The sequence below is a fragment of the Pongo abelii genome, chromosome 1 (genome assembly GCF_028885655.2).
Source record: "Pongo abelii isolate AG06213 chromosome 1, NHGRI_mPonAbe1-v2.0_pri, whole genome shotgun sequence".
In the NCBI taxonomy this organism is placed as follows: Eukaryota; Metazoa; Chordata; class Mammalia; order Primates; family Hominidae; genus Pongo; species Pongo abelii.
In genome coordinates, this window is record NC_071985.2 from 111,826,095 (window position 1) to 111,853,073 (window position 26,979).

Below are 26,979 nucleotides of genomic sequence, written 5' to 3' on the forward strand. Positions count from 1 at the left end.
TTTTTTTTTTTTTTTTTTTTTGAGACGGAGTCTCGCTTTGTCACCCAGGCTGGAGTGCAGTGGCACCATCTCAGCTCACTGCGACCTCCATCTCCCTGATTCAAGCGATTCTCCTGCCTCAGCCTCCTGAGTAGCTGGGATTACAGGTGTGCACTACCACATCTAGCTAATATTTAAATTTTTTTGTAAAGATGAAATCTCACTGTTGCCCAGGCTGTTCTTGAACTCCTGGCTTCAACTTATCCTCCCAGTGTGTTGGGATTACAGGATTGAGGCACCATCAAAATTATTATCTTCTAGCTGTTTTGAAATGTACAGTAAATTAATAACTATGCCACCCTGCTGATCTATCCAACACCAGTCTTATTTCTTCAAACTGTATTATCTGTGCCCACTAATCAACCTCTCTTCATCCTCCCCAACCTTCCTAACCTCTGGTAACTACCAATCTATTCTTTATTTTCTTGAGATCCACTTTTATAGCTCCTATGTGAGACAGAACATGCAATATTTGTTTCTGTGCTTGGTTTATTTTACTTAACATAATGACCTCCAATTCCATCCATGTTGCTGCCAATGACAGGATTTCATTCATTCTTATGGCTGAATAATATATACATTTTCTTTAGCCTTTCATCTATTGATGGGCACTTAGGTTGATTCCGTTTTGGCTATCGTGTATAGTGCTGCAATAAACATGGGAGTGCAGGTATCTTTTTGATACATTGATTTCTTTCCTTTTGGAAATTTTATATATATATATATATATATATATATATATATATATATATACACACCCAGTAGTGGAATTGCTGGAGCATAGTTCTATTTTTAGTTTTTTGAGGAACCGCTGTAGTCTTCCACAGTGGCTGTACCAATTTACATTCCCAACAGTGTACCAGGCAGGGCTCTCCTTTTTCCACATCCTCACTAGCATTCATTCTTTCTTCTTGATAAAACTAATTACTTGGGGTGAGATGTTATTGTGTCCGAAATCAGTGGATTCTTGGTCTCACTGACTTCAAGAATGAAGCCGCGGACCCTCGAGGTGAGTGTTACAGCTCTTAAGGTGGCACATCTGGAGTTTGTTCCTTCTGATGTTCGGATGTGTTCGGAGTTTCTTCCTTCTGGTGGGTTTGTGGTCTCGCTGGCTCAGGAGTGAAGCTGCAGACCTTGGCGGTGAGTGTTATAGCTCTTAAGGCGGCGCCTCTGGAGTTGTTTCTTCCTCCCGGTGGGCTCCTGGTCTCGCTGGCTTCAGGAGTGAAGCTGCAGACCTTCGCGGTGAGTGTTACAGCTCATAAAAGCAGTGTGGACCTAAAGTGAGCAGTAGCAAGATTTATTACAAAGAGCAAAAGAACAACACTGTCAGTGTGGAAAGGGGTCTGAGCGAGTTGCCACTGCTGGCTCGGGAGCCTGCTTTTATTCTCTTGGCTGGCCCCACCCACATCCTGCTGATTGGTAGAGCCGAGTGGTCTGTTTTGACAGGGCACTGATTGGTGCGTTTACAATCCCTGAGCTAGACATAAAGGTTCTCCAAGGCTCCAGCAGACTCAGGAGCCCAGCTGGCTTCACCCAGTGGATCTCACACAGGGGCTGCAGGTGGAGCTGCCTGCCAGTCCATCGCCGTGCGCCTGGACTCCTTCCTCAGCCCTTGGGTGGTCGATGGGACTTGGGCGCCATGGAGCAGGGGATGGCGCTCGTCGAGGAGGCTCCGGTCGCACAGGAGCCCATGGAGGGGGTGGGAGGCTCAGGCATGGCGGGCTGCAGGTCCTGAGCCCTGCCCCGCGGGAAGGCAGCCAAGGCCCGGTGAGAAATCAAGCGCAGCGCCGGTGGGCCGGCACTGCTGGGGGACCCAGTACACCCTTCGCAGCCGCTGGCCCGGGTGGTAAGCCCCTCATTGCCCGGCCGGCAGGGGCAGCCGGCTGCTCCCAGTGCGGGGCCCGCCAAGCCCACGCCCACCCGGAACTCCAGCTGCCCCGCAAGCGCCGGGCGCAGCCCCCGGTTCCCACTGGCGCCTCTCCCTCCACATCTCCCTGCAAGCTGAGGCAGCCGGCTCCAGCCTTGGCCAGCCCAGAAAGGGGCTCCCACAGTGCAGCGGTGGGCTGAAGGGCCTCGAGTGCCGCCAAAGTGGGAGCCCACAGTGAGCGAGGGCTGTGAGGACTGCCAGCACGCTGTCACCTCTCATTATCTCATTGATTTTGATTTCCATTTCTCTGATTAGTGATATTGAACATTTTTTGATGTTATCTGTTGGCCATTTGTATATCTTCTTTCAAAAACTACCTATTAAGATCTTTTGGCCATTTTTAAGTTGGATTGTTCTTTCTGCTATTGTTTGAGCTCCTTGTATATTCTGGTTATTAATCCCTTAAGATAGTTTGCAAATAAAGCATCCTCATCTTTCAAACTATACATTGTCACTTTCTCTGTGTTCCCTTCCCTGCCTGACCCTCTTCCCTTTCTGGCCTCTCTGTACATAGTGTTTACTCTTCTACTGTAGCACCCCTAATACTTCCTGGTACTTGTGTACTTATTTGTCTCCTCCTACTAGACTGTATGCTCAAAATTTATTAATCTTTATATCCCCAAGGCTTACCCCAGTACTTAGCACAAAACAGGTGCTTAGTAAATGATGGTGACTGGCTTGAGCGCAGAGGTGGTGTCTTATTTATCTATCTTTGTATGTTGTGTTTAGTATGGTGGCTGGCAATTGTTTGACACACAAGTGTTTAAACAATTAGAAAACACATTGGTGAGAGAACACTGAAGATATTATAAAACAACATCTAACTGCTTTAAATGAATTAAAGCTGCTGGGACAAATTACATCCATGATACTGAGAGACAGAATTTAGCATTGCCAGTTTTAAGGAACCATGGAGAAGAGAAAGGCACTAATTTACTGTGTGCTTACCATATGCCAGGCATTGGGCTAGCTGTTCTACGTACACAGTTTCAGATGTGTTAGAAGCCTGGAGCTGGCAAATGTGGCTTCAGTCCACAGATTCTAGTGTGACTGCTTGGGACAATCCACCTGCTAACCCCGAAAATAACTTTTTTTTCTACTCTGTGATAGTCTTTCACATTCCCTACACAGTGTGTGTGTGTTAAAAATTACGGTTCATCAGCCTGGGCAACACAGGGAGGCCCTGTCTCTACAAAAAAAAAAAAAAAAAAAAAAAAAAAAATTAGCTGGGTATGTGTGGTGCATGCCTGTAGTCCCAGCTACTCCAGAGGCTGAGGTGGAAGGACTGCTTGAGCTCAGGATATCAAGGCTGTAGGGAGCTGTGATTGCGCTATTACACCCCAGCCTGGGTGACAGAGTGAGATCCTGTCTCAACAACAAAAAATTTATCTATCTATCTAATCTATCACCTATCTATCTCAACAAAATAAAGAACAGGTATAGACATCTGAAAATAAAATTAACTTCTTAGGAAGTTTCCTACTGCCAGGGATGTAGGTAACCATAGGTGTGGGTAACTTCTTTATGGGAACAGATGCATCTGATAGATGATTAACCTTGTTGATTTCAGGTTCTTCCCACTGCCAAGATTTGATGAGGGGAGACTATAGCAATGGATCTAAATATGCCAAATTCTTTCAGGTGTATCCTGGGCTGCAGGGGATAGAGAGGGGGGTTTAGTTGAAGACTATACAACTTATCCTACTGCAAATAATGCATCCAGGCACCTCCTTTATTTTTCCATCCCCCCAGATCTTCTGAGGAAGATGCTTCTTCTGGATCACTGTCTCTTCATGGTGTACTCAATGTAAGACTCCAGCAGGAAGATGGTTTCGTCCACCTGGATTTCACTGGCATCCAACCTGAGTGAAAAGTAAAAGCATTTGCCTAGACTGAATGTTCATTAGCATATTTAAGATTAGAGGCTAGGGCGGGTGTGGCCATGGATAACTGCTTGGTTACCCTTCAGAGTGGATGGAAAGAAAGCAGGAGAACCAGTAGATCATTTTGCTATTTACCGAGCATCTTTATGTGCCAGACACCATGGAAACTGCTAAGAAACTGCTAAGAATGCAAAATACAGAGCCTCTGTCCTGGGGGAAGGTAGTCTTAATTTGCAATCAGGAAAACGAATGTAAAGGCACAGGTATAAAAGGACCTAGTGTGTTTTAAAATAGCAAGAAACTAAGAGTGTCTGAAGCTTAAAGTGAGTGGTGATTAGGAAGAAATGGAAGCTTCTTCGGCCTGACAAAAGCCATCTAGGAAAAACCCACAGCTAACATCATACTTAATAATGGTGCAAGACTAAAAGCTTTTCTCCTAAGATCAGAAACAAAACAAAGATGTCTGCTCTTGTACTTCTATTCAACCTTTTACTGGAGGTTCTAGCCAGGGCAATGGGGCACGAAAAAAAAAGTAAAGGCATCTAGATAGAAAAGGCAGAAGTAAAACTCTCTCTATTCACAGATGACATAATCCTATTATAAAAAATCTCAAAGAATCCGCAAAAAAACTACTAGAATTAATAAATGAATTTAGTAAAGTTGTGGGATATAAAATCACAACACAAAAGTTGGTTGTTTTTGTATAACACTAGCAATGAACAATCCAAAACTGAAATAAGCAACCACTAAACTAGTATCCAAAAAAATACTTAAGAAATAAATTTAATGAAAGAGGTGCACAAATTGTGCACTGAAATGTGAAGGTCTAGGAAAGAGGTGATGAAGGCCTGCGTGTGGACCAAGATGAAAGGCCAGATTTGAGACACATGACTCAAGTAAAATTAAGCCAGCGCAGTGGCACTTGCCTGTAGTCCCAGGTACTTGGGAGGCTGAGGCAGGAAGACTGAACCTACGAGTTCAAAGCCAGTCTGGGTAACACAGCCAAAACCCCATCTCTTAAAAAAAATTTATCAGTACTTGATGAACAAGAGAGTGTATATGGTGCTGGAGAAGAAGCTGAGAACATCTTCAGAATTGCTAGTTTACAAAAATAGGTGGATTAAATTCTGTTAAGTGAGCTGGAGAAGACAGTGAGTTTAGGTTTGCTCGTGCTAAGTTGGAGGGTTACAGGATGTCAAAATGGATTTTCTGGATGGTATTCTGAACGCAGGTCTGAAGTTTATGATGCTTACTTGTTGACATTACGTTTCAGGGTCTCTAGCTGCTGACGTTCAGGAGCTGTGATCATCTCCTCTATTTCTTGTAACTGTGCATCCTCTGCACCAGTAGCCTGCATAGATGCAATGATGGCTTCTACCCTCTGAGATTTTTCTAGTAGACGCCTGTCAAACAAACACAACTCTGAGACATCTTCCCTAACCTGGGAGATTCTCTTACCACGTGTGTCTGAGGCACAACCCACCACCCTTTTACCATTTTCCTGATCAAAGTAGATAATGTCACCTTCTAAGGACATTTTCTACAAACTTATTTGGAAATATAACTTCACTCCTGAAATTCTTACTGCCTCTCATTTGCACTTAAAGTTTGGTGCTTTTGTACGTTTCTCACAAATTTAATCTGAAAAATTATTTCACTGGGAGCATGTTAGAAAAGTGTAGACTAATGCATGATTTACACTAATCTAAGCCAATGATTCAATGCAAGTAGACTGGTTGCTATCTCTACTGGTTCCTACTTCTCAAAAAAAAAATTTTTTTTGAGATGAAGTCTCACTCTGTCGCCCAGGCTAGAGGCAAGTGGCGTGATCTTGGTTCACTGCAACCTCCACTCACTGGGTTTAAGTGATTCTCCTGCCTTAGCCTCCCGAGTAGCTGGGACTACAGGTGCCCGCCACCATGCCCAGCTAATTTTTGTATTTTTAGTGAAGACAGGGTTTCACCATGTTGGCCAGGTTGGTCTCAAACTCCTGACCTCAAGTGATCCACCCGCCTCAGCCTCCCAAAGTGCTGGGATTACAGGCATGAGCCACCCTGCCAGGCCCAGCCTCTATTGGTTCCTATTTCTAGAGGAAATTTCCCCTCAGGCCCTTGATCTTGAAAAATGTAAATAACTCAACTGAAAATGTTACTTACTTATTCTCTTTGGTTTCAAATTGCCTCCTTTCTATCAAGTTGGCTATGCTCTGAGGAAAGAGAAGACAGACAAGGAATGCACATAGTTCTATTTCAGCAGCTCAGGGTGAAGTGGGCATATGAAGGGGACTTGTCCGTGTGGAGGAAATGGGCAGAAGGTCCAGATTGAGTTACCTTGTAGCACCTGTGCAACAACATTCGGGCAGCTGACAGGATGTTCACAGTATATAAATAGAAGGTCCTGGATGGGGCATGGTCTGGTGTTTTGGGAATTTCCTATTTGTCCAATAGAAAGAAAAATAGCAGAAATTATACTGTTTTAGAACTGGCAAAGTACACACTCATTCCACCTGGAGTTACTTAGCCCTCTTTTTTACTTATACTTTCCTGTTTCCTAGTCATTCAGTACCTGTGTTCATTTTATTTATTTATTTATTTTGAGACTGGGTCTTGCTCTGTTACCTAGGATGGAGTGCGGTGGCGTGATATCAGCTCACTGCAACTTCTACCTCTGGCTCAAGCAATCCTCCCACCTCAGCCCCCCGAGTAGCCGGAACTACAGGCATGCACCACCATGCTCCGCTAATTTTTTAATTTTTGGAGGGTGGCGGAGACATGGTCTCACTATATTGCCCAGGCTGGTTTTGAATTCCTGGGCTCAAGTGATCATCCTGCCTTGGCTTCCCAAAGTGCTGAGAATACAGGTGTGCCCAGCCCAGTCTCTGTGGTTTATGTCATAATTAGTCAAATGGAGAGCTGGGCTTCCCTGTTTTTTCCATTTGACTGTCAGCATCCTGAGCTGGGGGAGAAAGGGAAGGCAACTAACATTTACTGAACAACTCTATGTGCCAGGTAAATTCTATTCAATCTTTACAAAAAATCATATTATTATTATTTTTGAGACAGAGTCTTGCTCTGTTGCCCAGGCTGGAGTGCAGTGGCACAATGTTGGCTCACTGCAACCTCTGCCTCCCAGGTTCAAGCAATTCTCCTTCCTCAGCCTCCTGAGTAGCTGGGACTACAGACACACGGCACCACGCCCAGCTAATTTTTGTATTTTTAGTAGAGACAGGGTTTCACCAGGTTGGCCAGGCTGGTCTCGAACTCCTGACCACAAGTGATCCGTCCGCCTAGGCCTCCCAAAGTGCTGGGATTACAGGCATGAACCACCGCACCTGGCAACCATATTATTTTTATTATCACCATCCATCACTGTTTTATAGATGGGAAACGTGGTAACTTGCTTAATGTAACTGGGTAAGGCAAGAGATGTAATCTGACTCCAAAATCCATTCTATTTACTCATATGGTCTACTAAATAGCCCTGCAAAGACTCAGTTAGATGTGTTGATAAATTTAAACTATAACAGAATTAAGGCTTAAGGAAGAACAGAAATGAGAAGAGAAAAAAAGGCAGGGTGGGTTTGGGATGATGTCCTGGCTGTGCCACTTTTTTGTTTTTTTGTTTGTTTGTTTTTTGAGACAGAATCTCACTCTATTGCTCAGGCTAGAGTGCAGTGGCTTGATCTCGGCTCCCTGCAACCTCCCCCTCCCGGGTTCAAGAGATTCTCCTTCTTGCCTCAGCCTCCCGAGTAGCTGGGACTATAGGCATGTGCCACCAGGCCCAGCTAATTGTTTTGTATTTTAGTAGAGACGGAGTTTCACCATGTTGGCCAGGCTGGTCTCGAACTCCTGACCTCAAGTGATTTGCCCACCTTGGCCTCCCAAAGTGCTGGGACTACAGGTGCGAGCCACCGCGCCCGGCCACCTCTTTCTCACTAGGGCAGTTAAGGCCCCAAATTATCCTCCAAGTGCTCGCTATGTCTCTGTGAATCATTTTTTCTGTCTCAGAGCTGGATATAGAGTTTGCTTGGGGGTTTAGTATGTTTGCCTAAGAAGCTTCTCTCACCCTAGGCCAGCTTTGCTGGTTGGCAATTATTACATCCTTGGTTGGTTACCTGGAGTGACATGAAATTTTCTGAGAGCATCTTATATAGCATATCCTTGGCCTCCTTTGCAGGAATCATTGCAAAGTCTTCCACTTGCTTCTGCTCTATGTGTTTCTTCTGCAAAACTAGACGGAATATTCTAGCACAGCGAGACCCAAATCTGGAAAGGAATGAAGAAAGCAAATGGCATGCTAACATAGAAGATTAGCTTTACTTCCCAGTGATAGATGGGGTGGTTGTTCTATTCCATGTGTGAAGCCAGGACCAGACAGGAACAGTGATCAGAAAATTATTCTACAGCTCCATAGGTTGGTGATGGTAAGGCATCACCAACTGCTGTTAATCATAAAGCAGTCACCAACTGCTGACTCACTTGAGTGCCACAGTTCCTACATTTGTAAGCAAAGGCTTTAGGGAGGCTGGTTAATTTGCATCAGTAGGAATTAAACAGTAGGTTATTTTAGGGTAAAGAGCAGTATTACATGAGATCCATAGGAGTCCAGTGAAAAAATGGGGCAAAGTGTGCCAAGGTGTGGTTATATTGGGGGCTTACATAATGATCAAATTACTTCACTGGGGATAGGAAGTATGTGATCCCAAACCCAATCAGTGTCCCCCTTACCTCTCCTGTACGACGGACTCCAGAGTGGCTGTGGCTAGGGATGCTAATGCCTTATGGAGGTCTTTATGTAGAGAATTAAGGTCACTCAGTAATGTTTTGGCCTAGTTATTGTGATCTGAGTTTTATTCCTAAGTTTCTAATTTATAATTATATTTTAAACCCTATTTTGTTTTTCATGTTATAATTTATGGTTTCAGTCATGGTACATAAATATTCCAAAACTTTAATACAAGTATTTAAGTAAGGGTTTTGCTTAACTAAAATTTGGTTGATTAAAAGTCCTTTTTACTTTTCTTTTTTGAGACAGGGTCTCACTCTGTCACCCAGGTTGGAGTCAGTGGCATGATCTCAGCTTACTGCAACCTCCGTCTCCTGGACTCAAGTGATCCTCCCACCTCAGCCTCCTGAGGAACTGGACTACAAGCAAGAATCATTACATCTGGCTAGTTTTTGTATTTTTGGTAGAGATGGGGTTTTGCCATGTTGCTTAGCTGATCTTGAACTCCTGGGTTCATGCAATTCACCTTCCTCAGCCTCCCAAAGTCCACCATGCCTGGCCTCTTTTTACTTCATCATCAATGCAGTTCACTGAATATTCATAGAAAAATTTATTTAACAATTACTTCAATTTTCTAAATTATTTAGTATAATAAACATTACCAAATCTTTCTTTCCTAAGGCACCATTCTGATTTATAGGTCAGGCTGCCTGACTCTAAGGAAATAACTGGTAAGGATACTGATGACATACATTCCTCCACCACTGTCGCCAGACTTTCCAACAAACTCTAGCTATTAAGAAAAAGAGAGAGTGTTAACTGAATGGAAAGTCCAGTGATTCTGTTTCCAATGGAACAAATCTAACCAAAAGTCTGTAGCAGGTAGCCCTCCTATCAAATGATGTGGAGAAATTGTCTGGGCTGGCTAGGTAGAGAATAACTCTACAAGAGGATGATACTAGGTATCAGTGCAGAAATAAATTATCAACAGTACAGGCTAAAGAAAAAAGAAAAAAAGAAAAAACAGACTTACTGGATCATCTGCCAGCAGAGTGAGATACTGATCAAGAACTTGTTTAGAGATGTTATAGCCAACAGGTAGGGATCTGAAGATCTGTGGAGCAAAAGACACTTAAAATGGGTTTGGGAACTTAGAACTCCTGACCTTACTGAAATAAAGATGTTTTAGGCCGGACGCAGTGGCTAACGCCTGTAATCCCAACACTTTGGGAGGCCGAGGTAGGTGGATCACTTTGGGTCAAGAGTTGGAGACCAGCCTGACCAATATGGTGAAACCCTGTCTCTAGTAAAAATACAGAATTAGCTGGACATGGTGGCGCATGCCTGTAATCCCAGCTATTTGGGAGGCTGAGGCAGGAGAATTGCTTGAACCTGGGAGGCAGAGGTTGCAGTGAGCCAAGATTGCGCCATTGCACTCCAGCCTGGGCTACAAGGGCGAAACTCCGTCTCAAAAAAAAAAAAAAAGTTTTAATTTTAGTTACCACAAAACTGTCCAAAAATATTCACAGCAGGGTTGTTTGTAAGAGTAAAAAACTAGAAATACCCAAATGACCAGTACTGAGGAGTACACTAAAATAAAATATAGCATGGCCATTAAGTGGAATATGACACAGTCATTATGAAGAGTGAGACAAATCTATAGAAACTGACATGAAAGGAAGTTTTACATACACTGTCATATAAAAAATCAAGTTATAGAACAGTATGACTAGGTTGGGTGTGGTGGATCACGCCTTTGTAACGCCAGCACTTTGAGAGGCCGAGGTGGGCGGATCACTTGAGGTCAGGAGTTTAAGACCAGCCTGGCCAACATAGTGAAACCCTGTTTCTACTAAAAATAAAAAAATGAGCCTGGCGTGGTGGCATGTGCCTGTGATCCCAGCTACTCAGACGGATGAGCAGGAGAATGCCTTGAACCCAGGAGGCGGAGGTTGCAGTGAGCTGAGATCGCGCTACTGCACTCCAGCCTGGGTGAAAGGGTGAGACTCTGTCACAAAAAAACGAAAACAAACAAAACCCAACAAAAAAGCCAGTATGAATAGTCCCATTTTGGGGTTAAAAAATACATATACCCACATATATGTTAGAGTATGCAAGGTCTGAATAAAGATACATACCAAACTTTTTTTTTTTTTTTTGAGACGGAGTCTCACTCTGTCTCCCAGGCTAGAGTGCAGTGGTGCGATCTCAGCTCACTGCAACCTCCCACTCCTGGGTTCAAGCGATTCTCCTGCCTCAGCCTCCCAAGTAGCTGGGATTACAGGCGCCCATCACCATGCCTGGCTAATTTCTGTAATTTTGGTAGAGATGAGGTTTCACCATGTTGGACTATGCTGGTCTTGAACTCCTCAGGTGATCTGCCTGCCTCGGCCACCCAAAGTGCTGGGATTACAGGTGTGAGCTGCTGTGTCCGGCCTTTTTTTTTTTTTTGAAATAGGGTTTTGCTCTGTTGTTTAAGCTGGAGTGCAGTGGCATGATCATAGTTCACTGCAACCTCAACTCTTGGGCTCAAGCAATCCTCCTGCCTCAGCCTCTCGAATAGCTGTGACCATAGGCATGTGGCACCACACCCAGCTAATTTAAAAAAAAATTTTTTTGTAGAGACGGGGGTCTTGTCATGTTGCCCAGGTTGGTCTTGAATTCCCGGCCTCAAGGGATCCTTCTGCCTCAACCTCCCAAAGTTCTAGGATTACAAGTGTGAGTCACTGCACCTGGCCGTAGAACTTTAAAATAAACAATATAAAAATATAGGAATATTTAAACATAGTCATGCACCATATAACATTTTAGTCAACAATGGACCATGTGCAGCTGTGGTCCCATATTATACTGGAGCTGAAAAATTCCTACTGTTTTGTGATGTCATAGCTGTTGTAACATCATAGCACAATGCCGTTGTGAAACACATTACTCACGTGTGTGGTGAGGCTGGAGTGCAGTGGCATGATCTCGGCTCACTGCAACCTCTGCCTCCTGGGTTCAAGTGATTCTGCTGCCTCAGCCTCCCAAGTAGCTGGGACCACAGGCGCATGCTGCCATGCCCGGCTAATTTTTTTTTTTTTTTTTTTGTATTTTAGTAGATGGGTTTCACCATGTTGCCCAGGCTGGTCTCAAACGCCTGAGCTCAGGCAGTCGCCAGCCTCGGCCTCCCAAAGTGCTAGGATTACAGGCGTGAGCCACCCTGCTCAGCCTGTTACTGGTTTTTAATAAATACAGTGTAGCCTAAGCGTGTAGACCATCACATTCACATTAATTTGCCATTCATTCACTAACTCCCGCAGGGCAACTTTTAGTCCTGAAAGCTCCATTCATGTTAAGTGCACTAAACAGGTGTAGTTTTTAATTTTTCATACCATATTTTTACTGTACCTTTTCTGTGTTTAGATACACAGATGCTACTGCATTACAACTGCCTACAGTATTCAGTACAGTAACATGCTGTACAGTTTTACAGCCTAGAAGCCATAGGCTATCCCATACAGTCTAGGTGTGCTGTAGGCTACACCATCTAGGTTTGGGTAAGTACACCCTATGATGTTCACACAATGATGAAATCGCCTAACGACACATTTCTCAGAATGTATCCCTGCTGTTAAGTGATGCATGACTGTATTACTATGAAAGTAATATAAATAACACATATTGGATATATTAAACATTGATATTTTAAATACAGGGGGTCAAATAATGTCCTGAATGCCAAGGCTCTCAGAGTCCAAATCGTGGATTCTTAAAATAATTAGGAATAGGCTGTACTTGACGAATAGATACTTTGACTAAGTGAATAGTGTAGATTTTTAAAAGCTGGATCCTAAGAGACCAAACATTTCAGTGCTCATCACTTGAAGATAATCCCTGCTCCACATCAAACACCCTGCTCTTTCAAGGCTCAGACCTCAACCCAAACTCAGGATCTGTGTATAATAAATGTTGTTAACACCCAAGAATCTGTCAGAAAGTTAGTGCAAGAACACGAAACTCACCTCATTGGAAGACAATGGCTGGGTGAAGGGAGCACTAGAGGAAGTGGTAATCTCACTCATTCGGAGCATGGTTCGCACAATCTCGCTGCTTGTCTGTTTGAAAAGTAAACTAGAATTCAGAAATCGCAGTGCTGCCCCCGGCTCTATGTGCCAATGGCCATATCTGACAAATAAGTAAATGTCCCTGATGACCAATGACAGACCCACTTAGGTATTACCTGGTCCATCCTGTTAGCAACTGCACTCACAATGGCTTGGTCACGGAAGTGTTGGTGGAATCTGTCAAGGTTGGCCTGCCAATAAATCCCATCATCTGGAATGGGCTGAGGAAAAGATTTAGAGAAACATTTAGATATAGTGTAAAGTTTTCTGGTGAGGAGCTTGGATTTAATGGTTCACCATTTCTTTTCCTACAAAGTAACAACTACATTGGTTGGAAAAAAATCATTCAGTCATGTAGACTGGTGTCTAGACAAATCCCAACTTCAAACAGGTTCTCTAAGCTCATCTCCAATCTTTCTCTCCCTATTTTATTATTTAACTTTTATTTTTATTTTTTTTTGAGACGGAGTTTTGCTCGTCACCCAGGCTGGAGTGCAGTGGCGTGATCTCGACTCACTGCAACCTCTGCCTCTCGGGTTCAAGTGATTCCCCTGCCTCAGCCTACTGAGTAGCTGGGATTACAGGCAACCACCACTGCGCTAGGCTAATTTTTGTATTTTTAGTAGAGTTGGGGTTTTACAATGTTGGCCAGGCTGGTCTCGAACTCCTGACCTCAGGTGATCTGCCTGCCTCGGACTCCCAAGGGCTGGGATTATAGGCGTGAGCCACCACGTCCGGCCTTTCTCTCTCTATTTTAACTCTTCTCCATTACTCTCAAGTCTCCAACTTGACCCTTCTTCATTCTCACTCTTGGCAGATGACTTTGCCTCTCATTTCACAGAGAAAATAGAAGACACTAGGCCAGAACTCACTCAGCTCTGTGCACATCCTCACATTTCTTTCTTTTTTGTTCTTAATTCATATTTTCACTCACTTTTATCACAGCTGAAAAATGCTCCTTTTACCTAAGGTTAATGCCCATATTGGTATTCCAGAACTTACTCTCTCATTCATTCTTGGGGATCCAGCTCTATTTCACCCTGTCCTCTAACATCTTCAGCCTTTCCTTCTCTACCGCCTTCTTATCAGCCTTTACCCTGTTCAAGTCTCTCTCTACTCTAGAATTCTCCTTCAACCCTATGCCTTCTCTTCTTTTCCTTACTGCCATAGCCAAGCTTCTCAAACAGTTGGCCATCCCAGCTGTATCTCTATCTAGATTTACGCAACCCATTTCCACTATTGTACCGAAATGTCAATTGTCACTTGCATTCCAGTGAAATTCCACAATTGTCCTTGAGGACTCTATGTTGTTAAGTTCAAATAATAAATTCCACTTCTGATCTTATTTAACCTTTTGGAAGCATATGACATGGTTGGACATTTTTTCCTTCTTAAAACTTTATGTGGCTCCTTGGATTTTATGACACCATTTTTTTTTTTTTTCCTTTTAAAGACAGGGTCTTTGTCACCCAGGCTGGAGCGCAGTGGTGTGATCGTAGCTCACTGCAGCCTTGGCCTCCCTGGGCTCAGGTGATCCTCTCATCTCAGCCTCCCAAGCAGCTGGGACCACAGGTACGTGCCACCACGCTTGGGTAATTTTTGTATTTTTCTGTAGAGACAGGGTCTCACCATGTTGCTCAGGATGGTCTCAAACTCCTAGGCTCAAGCGATCTGCCTGCCTTGGCCTTCCAAAGTGTTAGGATTACAGGCGTGAGCCACTGGGCCTGGCCGACACCATTTTTTCTTGGTGTTACTTTGAACCTTTCTGACTACCTTTCCTCAGTATCTACAGAGTCCTCTTTCAGATCCCAACTGTAATCCTGGTGTTTTGTCACGGTTCTGTCCATACCTTTCCTTTCTTTTTACTCTACATGCTCTACTTGGGTAATTTTATCTGCTCTCCAGGCTTCAACTATTGATGCATTTCCAAATCTGTTACTCTATCCTAGAACTCTCTTTTTTTTTTTTTTCTGAGACGGCGTTTTGCTCTTTCGCCCAGGCTGGAGTGAAGTGGCACAATCTCAGCTCACTGCAACCTCTGCCCCCCAGGTTCAAGCGATTCTCCTGCCTCAGCTTCCCGAGTAGCTGGGATTATAGGCCTGCACCACCATGCACAGCTAATTTTTGTATTTTTAGTAGAGATGGGGTTTCGCCATCTTGGCCAGGCTGGTCTCGAACTCCTGACCTCAGGTGATGCACCTGCCTCAGCCTCCCAAAGTGCTAGGATTACAGGTATTACTGTACCCGGCCTATCCTGGAACTCTCTATTATGCTCCAGATGCATAGACTCAGCTGCCTATTTGACACTTCCACCTGTTCCCCAAACTGTTCTGTTTTGTAAGTTTTCAGGTAACTACACTATAACCAACCCATTTTTTTTTTTTTTTTGAGACAGGGTCTTGCTCTGTTGCCCAGGCTGTAGTGCAGTGGCACAATCATGGCTCACTGCAGCCTTGACTTCCTGGGCTCAAGTGATCCTTCCATCTCAGCCCCTGAGTAGCTGGGACTACAAACATGTGCCACTAGGTCTGGTGTTTTTTTTTTTTTTGTACAGATGGGGTCTCACTATGTTGTCCAGGCTGGTCTCAAACTCCTGGACTCAAGTGATTCTTCTACCTCAGCCTCCCAAAATGCTGGGATTACAGGCATGAGCCACTGTGCCTAGACAACCCAATTTCTTTCTTTTTTTTTTTTTGAGATGGAGTCTTGCTCTGTCACCAAGGATGGAGTGCAGCGGCGTGACCTTGGCTCACTGCAACCCCTGCCTCCCAGGTTCAGGCCATGATCCTGCCGCAGCCTCCCAAGTAGCTGTAATTACAGGCACCTACCACCATGGCCGGCTAATTTTTGTATTTTTAGTAGAGACGGGGTTTCACCATGTTGACCAGGCTCATCTCGAACTCTGACCTCAGGTGATCCACCCACCTCGGCCTCCCAAAGTGCTGGGATTACAGGCGTGAGCCACCGTGCTTGGCCAGCCAACCCAATTTCTTAAGCTACAAACTTGGGTATCACCCCTAGTCCCTTGCTCTCCATAATCTACCACCCCATTACCAATTTCTATCTATTCTTTATATTTATCAGATGTCTACTTTTCTTTCTCCTATCATTACCTTATTTCAGACTCTAAATCTTGGCCCATCTGGATTACAATAGCCTCCTAACTGGGGTTTTGTTTTTTTTTTTCCCTTTAAAACATAGCAGACACTATAAAAGGAGTAACTGGGTTTTCTCCTTCTAATTTTGTTTTGCATCATTCTTCCCACTTCTTCGAGTAGTGCTTTTTTTTTAAAACTGTTTTGGGTCACAGTTCCTTTGAAGAATGTAATGAAAGGTACGGAGAGCTTCACTGAAAAATGCACATAAGTATAAGTGGACTCTCTGAAATCCATCCATGGAGTAGTACAAGTTAGGAACTGCTGTGCTATAATAATCTTCCTAAAATATAAATCCAGTCACTTCATTTCCCTGCTTAAAATCCATAAATGGCTCTCCCTTGCCTTCAGGATAAAGCCCAAACCTCTTAGACAAACATGTACACAAATAATAAATAATTCCAGTTATAAATATAAATGCTGTGAAGTATATGAAATGAGAAATGTGGTAGGGACTAGTGTAGGAGTGGGCAATGGTGCTTGAAATCTATGAAAAGAGCATTTAAGATAGAAATGATAAAAACAGAGACCACTACATGAAGATCTGGGGACAAACATTTGAAGCTGGAGGCATGATAAGGGCCAAAGTCTAAAGACCAGAAAGAGTTTGACATGTTTAAGAGATAAAGTCAGTAGGGGGAACACAGTGAGTAAGATGGAGACGGGGCAGAGGTGAGGTTGAAGAGCCCTGTCTCCAGCAGATCACACGAAGACCTAGATCACATAAGGCTTCCTAGCCCGTACCTTGGATTTCTTCTAGGAGTAAAGGAAAGCTATTAAAGGAGTCTAATCAGTGGATGTGTTGTTTTGTTTTGAACAACTTAGAAAGTCATTTTGGCTACTAAGTAGGTAAGAATGCAGCTAGGGAGACCATTAACGAAAGCGTTTGCAAAGAGTTGACGAGAGATGGCAGTGAAAAGATGAGAAATGGTTGGATTTGAGGTAATTTTGGAAACTGGGCTAATATGTTTTACTGTGAGATTAGAGGGTTCCAAGGATTTTGGCTTAAGCAGAAATGGTAGTGTCCTAGGCGGCTGGCCTAGGTGGTAGTGTCTTTTACTAAGATGACGAAGTTTATGAGGGAGCAAGATATTTGGGAGGAGGAATCAATTATTCTGTTTTGGCCACACTGAGTTTGAGATGCTTACTGACATCTTTATAGGCACGCTAAGAAGGCATCTGAATATGAGTTCAGGCCTATGTATAGTTTTTAGACCCATTTTTCACCACTGGCCCCTATAGGTCTTTAGGTTCTTGCCATATTGAGCAACCTAAACTTTTTCTAGGCCCCTTTTTACATAAGCTGTTACCTCTGTTCAATGAAAGAATTAAGGCTCAGAAGGGAGACAGTAATGGTTCATTCTTTGTTAGTCTATTCCTAATATTTAATGAGGTTCATAATCCTACTGCTTCTTAGCTCAGGAAGCTTTAAGCTCTCTTGGGGCTCGTTATCTGAGTGCTCTTTCTGGCCTGCTTCAGGGTGAGGACTTCTAATCAAGAAGCCCCATTACCTCCTTGTTATCTGTAGTATGTTTTGGTCTCTTGGCCTTGGGCTCCCCAGCAGCATCTTCATCAGATGATCTCCGCCTTTTACCTTTCCCTGCCAAACAAACAATTAAACACTTAGACTATATCTCATATGATGACAGGAAATAACCAAACATGAGAGCAGATGTCTTTCATTCCAAAGACATCTGTAGCTGCCTCTAGGTCAGAGTTGCTTAGGGGGCTGAAGAGCTATAAGAAACTCAAGTAACTGATGATATAATCTGAAACTCAACATGTTCAGAGAGGCTTATAGTCTTTCTCCTCCAATGCTCTCTTTCATGGCGAATGATATCATCCTCCCACACGCGCAAGTCAGACACACAGATGTCATTCTTAGTACTTGTTTCCTTCACCCTCTCTGTTTCATTTTCCACCAGTCTGTCAACATTTACCTTTGCCCCATTCTCCCATCCTTTCTGTAGACAAAAAATCTTTTAAAAGTGCAAATTAGATCATGTCATTTCCTTAAAAATCCTTCAGTGGTCTTCCTTTGCTCTTAGCATAAAGAATAGATGGTCTATAAGGTCTTACTTGATTTAGCCCCTGCCTGTCTCCCATCCAAGTACTAAACAGGTCGATCCTGATTAGCTTCTAAGATCAGACCCCTGCCTAGCTATGTCTCTAACCTCATCTCATGCCTCTCTTGCTTTGCTTACAATGCTTTAGCTATACTGACATTCTTTCATTTCCTCAAATGCTATTTTTTTACTACATACTATTCCCTTTGCCAAAAATGCTTTTCCTGTTACCTCACTGTTAGCTTCTACTTCAAATCTTAGCTCAAATGCCACCTTCTCAAAGAAACATGAGGCCTAAACTCCCAGATGAATCCCGTCCCTCATTATATATTTTCTTTTTTTTTTTCCGAGACAGAGTCTCACTCTGTCGCCCAGGCTGGAGTACAGTGGCGCAATCTTGGCTCACTGCAACCTCTGTCTCCTGGGTTCAAGCAATTCTTCTGCGCCAGCCTCCCGAGTAGCTGGGATTACAGGCGTACGCCACCATACCTGGCTAATTTTTTTTTTTTTTTTGAGACGGAGTCTGGCTCTGTTGCCCAGGCTGGAGTGCAGTGGCACGATCTCGGCTCACTGCAAGCTCCATCTCCCAGGTTCACGCCATTTTCCTGCCTCAGCCTCCCGAGTAGCTGGGACTACAGATGCCTGCCACCACACCCAGCTAATTTTTTGTATTTTTAGTATAGACGGGGTTTCACCGTATTAGCCAGGATGGTCTCGATCTCCTGACCTCGTGATCCGCCCACCTCGGCCTCCCAAAGTGCTGGGATTACAGGCGTGAGCCACCATGCCTGGCTACCCGGCTAATTTTTATAATTTTAGTAGAGATGGGGTTTCACCATGTTGCCCAGGCTGGTCTCGAACTCCTGGCCTCATGCAATTCGCCTGCCTCAGTCTCCCAAAGTCTCCATTATATATTTTCATAACACCTCATACTTTTCCTTCATGGCACTTATCACAGTTTAATTATATACTGATGTGATTTTCTGATTAATGCATGTCTCATAATACTATGACAGTTTCTTCATAGGAATATTTCCTTCATAGTACTTATCACCGTTTAATGATATATCGATGTGATTTTCTGATTAATGTATGTCTCCTATACTAAAGCCCCATGGCAGAGACCATGATTTTTTCATTGTTATACACCACGATGTCTGGCACATAGCAAATATTTGGTAAATACAAGCACATTTCATACACTTGACAATCAAGAAGAATCCACAATTAAGGCAAGTCACAGTTCCAGGGGTTAAAATTCCTCACCTATCAAGCTGAGTTTAGGAACCAGGTACATGTCCTTTTCATTAATGACAAGTGTCGGGGCAGGTGGTGGTGGCCCAGGGTCTGAATTCTCAGTGGTAGGTACCGAAGGGCAGCGTTGTACAAAGTGTGTGTCTACCAGTCGCACAAATGTGTTTGATACTTCAGCATAGTCCATGGTCTTGCCATCTGTATAACAGGAGGAAAAAGGCACATGAAATGGCCTAAGATAGCTCAGGGTTCACTCCCGTAGCCAGCTGATCTATGCTTTTGTTAATAGCTATGGATACCGTACTGACCCTCCATGGTCTCTGTGAGCCGGTCTGCCACTTTCTTCACAACAGCTGACATTGTCAGTTTGCCGTTCAACAGAAGCTCCTCAACAATCAGCTCTCCAGTGTCACTGTACAGAGTTTTGGTAGTATAGATGTACCGGGGATATCTAAGAATTCGCAATACCCGGCTGCACTGGGCTTCATACTCCACCACACCACGTTTGTGCACTTGATAACTCACCAGGTTATGTTGGACGAGGACACACAGGGCTTTTTTCACCTAAATGGGACATAAAGAGAAGAAAGAGAGGAAAGACCTGAAGATACAGCTCATTACTGCTGGGAATTTTTTGTCCAACAGCTTAGTAAGCATCAGAAAATGGCTAGATAATTTCTGCACTTATTTCCTCTCTCCATTGGAGGAGCTAATAAGAATCACACATCAATACAATAAATCAGGAAGATTCCTTGCTATATTTCCTCTGATCCTTATCTCTCAAAACACAATTTACTTTCCTTTCATCATTCTCATTCCTTAAAGGCAGTACTGAGATTAATAGACTTATTGTGAATAAATGAGTTATGGCATGGGAAGAGCAAAGATTTGCCTAAAAGCTGTGATGAACTAGGAACACTTTGAGAAACAAAATGTTGATGCCTAAGTCTCATCCTTTTCTCCCCGAAATAACATTGTTCTGCTCCAAGGGCAGGCTTTCTTCATTTTTCCTTTTCTGGGGTGAGAAGAACAATATTCAAAGGTGAGTGAAATAAATGAGTGAAAGAAATGAGAGAAAATTAATGTCATTTAGACATACCTGATCCAGTGATGTTCCTGTGTCATCGGCAATTACTCTTAGTGGCTGGCTACCGGTTCTTATCAGATGGACTCCAATTTTTTCTACAATCTCTCCAAAATGCTCTTGCAGCAACAAAGAACAGAGCTTAATTTCTGCTTGAGTCATTGTACTGGGGAGTCTGAGAGCTAGGGAAAAAACACCAAAATGGTACAATGGAAAGTCTTTCATGCTGGAAGCAGAGCTGCTGAGTGTAAATTCATGTATTCTTTCTGGAGGGCAATTTGACAATACATATCAAAAAGCCTTAAAAATCTTGCATATCTTTGAAACAACAATTTCTTTTTGGATACTGTGCCCAAGGAAAGAATAAAAAGCTAATAATAATGAAGTCATTAGTTCTCTTTATAATACCGACTTACTGGAAACAATCTAACGTCTAACAATAAATGATGCTATACCCATACAATGGCATACTACACCAACATTTAAAGTTATTTAGTACGATGCGTATTCGTGTAGAAAATTATTCATAATAGGCTGGCGCGGTGGCTCATGCCTATAATCCTAGCACTTTGGGAGACCGAGGTGGGCGTATCATGAGGTCGGGAGTTTGAGACCAGCCTGGCCAATATAGTGAAACCCCTTCTCTACTAAAAATACAAAAAAAAATTAGCTGGCCGTGGTGGCGGGTGCCTGTAATCCCAGCTACTACGGAGGCTGAGGCAGGAGAATCGCTTGAAGCCGGGAGGCAGAGGTTGCAGTGAGCCGAGATCGCGCCACTGCACTCCAACGCGGGCGACAGTGCGAGATTCCGTCTCCAAAACAAACAAAAAAAAAACAAAAAAAGAAAATTATTCATAATATATTAAGTGACAGAAGCAAGCTGAAAAAAATAAAAATTATTGTAAAAAAAGGAAAAATGTATGCATAGAAAAAGACTATGCATCAAATTTATCTCTATGGGATTATGCGTGATTCTGATTTTCTTTAAAGATTGGGAGATGATTTTGCAGTCTGTCATAGACCTTAGTTTCTACACTTCATTGCTTGGAAGAATTAAGGTCACTGTTTACAGCTCGGTGGGAGTGAGCAGGCAGTGTTATTCTCAGTCCATAAAGGAAATGATAATTTCGAAGAAGAAATTTAGGAGGTAAAGGACTGCTTTTCAACGGGGTGTGTCAAACAGGAGATGAGGTTACGTTGTTTGCAGGACAGTATTCAATTCTTAAACTTCTACTCCTTGACAAAGTTGACACAATCAGAAACGGACGTAGTTGATTTTATGATTACTTCCTTATTACAAATTGCTACCAAACATTGTTTACTTATTTCTTCCAATTCCTAAGCCAAGTCTTTGCCTCCCCGTCCCCACCCCGCCTCAGTATCACCAGAGATCTATTTCGTCCATCCACATATCTTTGGAGAAGCATTCCCAGATCCTTTGCCATCCTCGGAAAGGGCTTCCAAGACGCTTGGCTCCTAGCTCTACACTCCCTTTACACAGGTTCCCCTTTCTGACTTGGTCTCTTGGTCCAGTCAGTGCCGCCACGTTCAGACAGCATTTTCCACTAACCTCAGGGTCAGCGCAATCCGGAGGCTCCAACACCAATGCTGCTGAGCTTCCCGCGACGGCTTCCTGCGGCTCCCGCTGCCCTTCTGAGCCGAGGTGGAGCCCACCGCCCTTTCTAGGACGACGACCGCCACCGAAGAGGACGCGGAAAAGCAAAAAGCGCGTGCCGCTCTACCCCAGAGTTTCGGCGGCTTCCGGGGACGCTCTTTCTTTCTTCTCGCTGGAAGACTGGAGGACCAGCGAGGGGCTGTTTGTGGAGCCGGCGGGCGGGCGGTTTGTCTCTCCTTCCTGCGCCTCTTTGGTGCTGGAAGGCGGGCCGCAGGGTAGCTGTTGGCGCCGCCGCCTCTCTGGGCCTGGGCGACTCACGTGACCGACGCCGGCTCTGAAGCGGTGGCCGCACCGAGGCGGCGGCGGCGGCGACTGCAGCTCGGGAGGTAGCGGCCTGGCGAGGGACCGGCCGGTTGCCCTCTCGGACGGCCGCGGCGGAGGACAAAAATGGCGGAGGCTTCGGCGGCCGGGGCGGACTCGGGCGCCGCTGTAGCCGCCCACCGGTTTTTCTGCCACTTTTGCAAGGGCGAGGTCAGCCCCAAACTACCGGTAAGAGCCCCGTGTTCTCTGTACTTGGGAACCTCATAGATTCCTGGCCCCGATTTCCCGGAACTGGGTCTGGAGCTTTCCGCACACCCTTGACTCCCCGGACATCGGTCTGCCGAATACCTGCTGCCCACTTCTCCAGCCGCCGGCCCTAAACCCTGGGCATGACGGCCCCGGCCCCGTACCTCCTGCCCACCTCTTAATTCATCCTGGGCTGCTCCACCTGACCTCACCTCTTTACCTCCCCAGTCCTTAATTTTTTTTTTTTTCTTAGCAAGTTTCCCTCTGATAACTCTCCCCTCAATTTTCTTGCATTCTTTTATACCTGGTCTTTTTCCCACGATGACCTCCCCCCATACTTCTTCCGCTGTGTCTTCTCACCTTCCTCGGTGTTCTTTTCCACTTTTCACCCCCCACCGCCCCCGCCACCTCCCTTGTCAGTGAAGCAAAATAGCGGATTGCTGAGGATTGTCACTATTCGGTTTTCTCTAGGGAAGGAAGCACAGAAAGGGGGTTGGAAGGTACCTGTGGGGCGAAAAGGGGGATTTTGCTCTTCAGTGGTTTCCAGGGTCCTTGTGAAAGTGAAAACAGCAGCGTACTAATGACTTGCAGACGGCCTGCACTCCTATCACTATTGAAGGAAATGGCTTTAGGAAGAAGGCAGGACGTACTGTTTCAACTTCGTTTATTTTGGTTGTCATGCTGCCAGTGTCTTTAATACCATTGTTCCGCCCCTGCCCTGTCCCTTTCTTCACCTAAGAAAAAGAGCCGGGACAGAGTGTTGGGGATGCTTCCTCTGACGTGAAATTGGTTTTCACGAGTTTCTGCCAGAGTGTTAGCCCCTTGAGAGGCAGTGCTGTGGTTGTGAAGAAAACACTTTTGTAGGTCAGGCGCGGTGGCTTAGGTCTGTAATCCCAGTGCTTTGGGAGGACGAGGCAGGAGGATTGCTTGAGGCCAGGAGTTTGAGACCAGCCTGGGCAACACAGTGAGACCCCTCTCTACAAAAAACAAACAACATTTACGCAGCATACTAGCCAGCACCAGCATCACAAACCCAGAAGCTGTTTTCGGTTGGGTTGTAGCTACTACGAGGAGCTCCCCCAGAGTGAATGTCAATCCCGTCCTTGGCCAACTGTCTTTATGGTTGTTCCTTTCCTTACAAGTGTCCAGGTTCAGTCTTGTGATAGAGTGGCAACATAATGTATGTTTATATTTATGGTGTCTCAGATACAGTGTAGGAGAAAACCTTCTAAAGTGAGTCTGTATATCTTATTTCTTAGAAACACAAATGGAGTCCAGTGAATAAGTGCTTAAAGGGTGTTTTATAGTCTTCTGTCACTCAAAAGTTTTGTTTAAGGCATTATGATACATTCTTTCCTCTCTACTTGCCCCACCCCCTACTTCAGAGTCATAGTTTCATCTAAATGCTACTTAGCTGGTTTTTTTTTTTTTTTTTGAGACAGCCTGTGTCTATCGCCCAGGAGCATGATTTTGGCTGACTGCAACCTCCACCTGCCGGGTTCAAGCGAGTCTCCTGCCTCGGCCTCTGGGTAGCTGGGACTATAGGTGCACGACCACCACACCCTGGCTAATTTTTGTATTTTTAGTAGAGACGCAGTTTCACCATGTTGGCCAGGCTGGTCTCGAACTCTTGACCTCGAGTGATCCGCCCAACTCGGGCTCCCAAAGTGCTGGGATTACAGGCGTGAGCCACCGCTCCCCACCTAAATGCTACTTAGTTTTGCTTGCTGATTTTGCTGTGTGTTTATGGTTTTTTTTTTTTTTTTTTTTTTGGCCATATTTCAGTACTGGGAAGAGCAGGTGCCTAGTTTTTTTCCAGCCAACATCAGAGCCTGCAGAACTCTTTTACCATAGAGAGGGAGTCTGGAATTCAGCCAGTATGTGTGTGACCAGTGGTGTGTTGTTGAATGTGATGCCTTGTTGAATATTCCGTCCTTAGCTTTTTTGATCTTTAAGTTGCTGTTCACTATTTTACCTTTAAGAGTGAGAAGCTGGCCAGGCATGGTGGCTCACGCCTGTAATCCCAACACTTTGGGAGTCCAAGGCAGGGAGATCGCTTGAGCTCAGGAGTTCGAGACTAGCCTGGGCAACATGGAGAAACCCCGTCTCTACCAAAAAATAAAAAAATTTGCCGTGTGTGGTGGCATGCACCTGTAGTCCCAGCTATTCGGGAGGCTGAGTAGGAGGATTGCTTGACCCCAGGAAGCGGAGGTTGCAGTGAGCTGAGATCGCACCATTGCACTCCAGCCTGGGCAACAGAGACAGACCCTGTCTCAAAAAAAAAAAGAGTGAGAAGACAGTCTAAATTTCCACAATTGATTATATCTTTTCTTCTCACCTTTAAGTCCTTACTTCAAAGGGATAATTTGAAAGGCTGAATAGGTGTTTTTCTAAGCCTTAGTTAATGCCTGGAGAAGTTTCTTGATTTTTTTGGTGTGATATGTTATTTGTCATGTCTGATTTGTAAATTGAGGCCTAACACAATTGAGTATAACCGGATTCTTCCTAAATATATCCAAGGTTCTCTGCTGAGTGTCCTGGAGGTGATAGGGAGTGATATGTGGTTCCTGCCCTTAAGGATCTTAACAGCTTTTGGGGAAAATCAAGGCAAACATGGAAAAAGTAACAGCATAAAGGGAATGAGGATATGTGCTTTAGGATTCAGAGAGGGGAATTTCATAGCATTGGTGTGGCCGGTGGGATTTAAGTTGAGTTTTGAGGGATAGGTACATTTCAGATTGAGAATTCCGAAGACTGTGAGGTAGCAGAAGGAAGAGGGAGTTGATGAAGAAGGGTGAAACATTTAATAAATCATGTTTTTTTCACAACTAAAAGTTGTATACTATATTTTTTATAGCATACAGCATGATTTGATATATGTATACACTGAATGGTTAAATCAAGCTATTTAACATGCATTACCTCACATACTTATTTTTGTGTGGTGAGAACACTTAAAATCTGTCTTAGCAATTTTCAAATATACAGTATATTCCCTTTTTTTTTTCTTTTTGAGACTGAGTCTTGCTCTGTCGCCAGGCTGGAGTGCAGTGGTGCTCACTACAACCTCCACCTCGGCTCACTACAACCTCCACCTCCTGGGTTCAAGCAATTCTCCTGCCTCAGCCTCCCAAGTAGCGGGGACTACAGGCACGTGCCACCATGCCCAGCTAATTTTTGTATTTTTAGTAGAGACGGGGTTTCACCATGTTGGCCAGGATGGTCTCCATCTCGACCTTGTGATATGCCCACCTCGGCCTCCCAAGGTGGGGATTACAGGCGTGAGCCACCACACCCGGCCTCTTTTTTTCTTTTTAAATAGAGACAGAATTTATTCTGTCTTGTTGCCCAGGCTGTTCTTGAATTTGTGGGCTCAATCTATCCTCCCACTATATCCTCCTGAGTAGTAGTAGATAGATGCGTTCCACCATGCCCAGCTAAATTTTTTTTCTTTTTTGTAGAGATGGGATTTTGCCATGTTGCCCCGGCTGGTCTCAGATTTCTGGGCTTAAGCAATCTGCCCGCCTCAGCCTCCCAAAGTGCTGGGGTTACAGGCATAAGCCATTGCGGCTGGCCTGATATGTGGTTTTTGTTTTTAATTCTGTTTATGTGATGAATCACATTTATTGATTTGCCTATGTTGAACTAACCTTGCATCCCAGGAGTAAAGACTACTTGATTGTGGTAGATTAGCTTTTAATTTTTATTTATTTATTTTTTTGAGATGGAGTCTCGCACTTTCGCCCAGGCTGGAGTGCAGTGGAACGAGCTCAGCTCACTGCAACCTCTGCCTCCTGGGTTCAAGCGATTCTCATGCCTCAGCCTCCCAGATACCTGGGATTACAGGTTTGCACCACTAGGCCTGGCTAATTTTTGTATTTTCGGTAGAGATGGGGTTTCCCCATGTTGGCCAGGTTGGCTTTGAAATCCTGACCTCAAGTGATCTGCCTGCCTTGGCCCCTCAAAGTGCTGAGATTACAGGTGTGAGCCACCACACTGGCCTGCATTAGCTTTTTAATGTGCTGCTGGTTCAGTTTGTTCATATTTTATTTAGAATTTTTGTGTCTGTGTTAATTAGGGATATTGGCCTGGAGTTTTCTTTTTTCATTGTGTCTTTGCCAGGTTTTGGTGTCAGAATGCTGCTGGCCTCATGGAATGGGTTAGGGAAGAGTCCCTCCTCGATTTTTTGGAATAATTTCAGTAGGATTGGTACCAGCTCTTCTTCGTGTGTCTGGTAGAATTTGGCTGTGAGTCCATCTGGTCCAGGGCCTTTTCTGGTTGGCAAGTTTTTTATTTTTCATTATTGTTTGAGACAGGGTCTCACTATGTTGCCCATACTGGAGTTCAGTGGCATGATCACGGCTCACTGCAGCCTCGACTTCCCAGACTCAGGTGATCCTCCCACCTTAGCCTCCTGAGTAGCTGGACTTATGGGTATGTGCTACCACACCTGGCTCATTTTCTATGGTTTTTTTTTTTTTTTTGAGAGATAGGGTTTCGTCATGTTTCCTAGGCTGGTCTCGAACTCCTAGGCTCAAGCGATCCGCCTGCCTTTGCC

The 26,979-nt window shown here is 44.4% G+C and overlaps 3 protein-coding genes across 6 annotated transcripts in view; 2 read left to right on the plus strand and 1 right to left on the minus strand.

The window, feature by feature from the left end:
• LOC100447686 (neuroblastoma breakpoint family member 12) overlaps positions 1–26,979 on the plus strand; it is a 2,265,351-nt gene that overhangs the window by 1,899,040 nt on the left and 339,332 nt on the right.
• POLR3C (RNA polymerase III subunit C) lies at positions 511–22,399 on the minus strand. Of its 2 annotated transcripts, XR_008524245.2 has the most exons (16): positions 21,810–22,399; positions 20,255–20,421; positions 19,464–19,719; positions 19,168–19,353; positions 17,347–17,435; positions 12,797–12,901; positions 12,579–12,671; positions 9,608–9,688; positions 9,316–9,367; positions 8,577–8,637; positions 7,964–8,114; positions 6,180–6,281; positions 6,006–6,055; positions 5,103–5,252; positions 3,694–3,828; positions 511–1,314 (listed from the first exon to the last, which is right to left on the minus strand). XR_008524245.2 is itself a non-coding variant. In XM_002810323.5 (15 exons), exons 2-15 carry the CDS (start codon positions 20,399–20,401, stop codon positions 3,747–3,749), a joined length of 1,605 nt encoding a protein of 534 aa, XP_002810369.2. In that variant the 5' UTR covers positions 20,402–20,421; positions 21,810–22,399; the 3' UTR covers positions 3,678–3,746. The 2 variants fall into 2 exon arrangements, 1 of the variants encoding a protein (XP_002810369.2); XM_002810323.5 differs by lacking the exon at positions 511–1,314 and having other exon boundaries at positions 3,678–3,828.
• The window catches only part of RNF115 (ring finger protein 115), an 84,434-nt gene continuing 79,661 nt past the window's right edge, over positions 22,207–26,979 (plus strand). Inside the window, exon 1 of one of the 3 annotated variants that reach the window (XM_002810325.5) lies at positions 22,207–22,403. In XM_002810325.5, the coding sequence (XP_002810371.1) occupies positions 22,302–22,403 (102 nt within the window). In that variant the 5' untranslated portion in view covers positions 22,207–22,301. The remainder of the gene's footprint in view (positions 22,404–26,979) is intronic. The other 2 variants (XM_009245165.4, XM_054553627.2) reach the window with 2 other exon arrangements.

What these genes read in the sequence shown, in the direction of transcription:
- POLR3C (XM_002810323.5), bottom strand. Translation starts at nt 20,401, where the DNA reads ATGACTCAAGCAGAAATTAAGCTCTGTTCTTTGTTGCTGCAAGAGCAT. An exon ending in TGTTGCACAGGTGCTACAAG is followed by an intron (nt 6,056 to 6,179) that starts GTAACTCAATCT and finishes CTCTTTCCTCAG; the next exon opens with AGCATAGCCAACTTGATAGA. An exon ending in CTGAAACGTAATGTCAACAA is followed by an intron (nt 3,829 to 5,102) that starts GTAAGCATCATA and finishes CTTTTCACTCAG; the next exon opens with GTTGGATGCCAGTGAAATCC.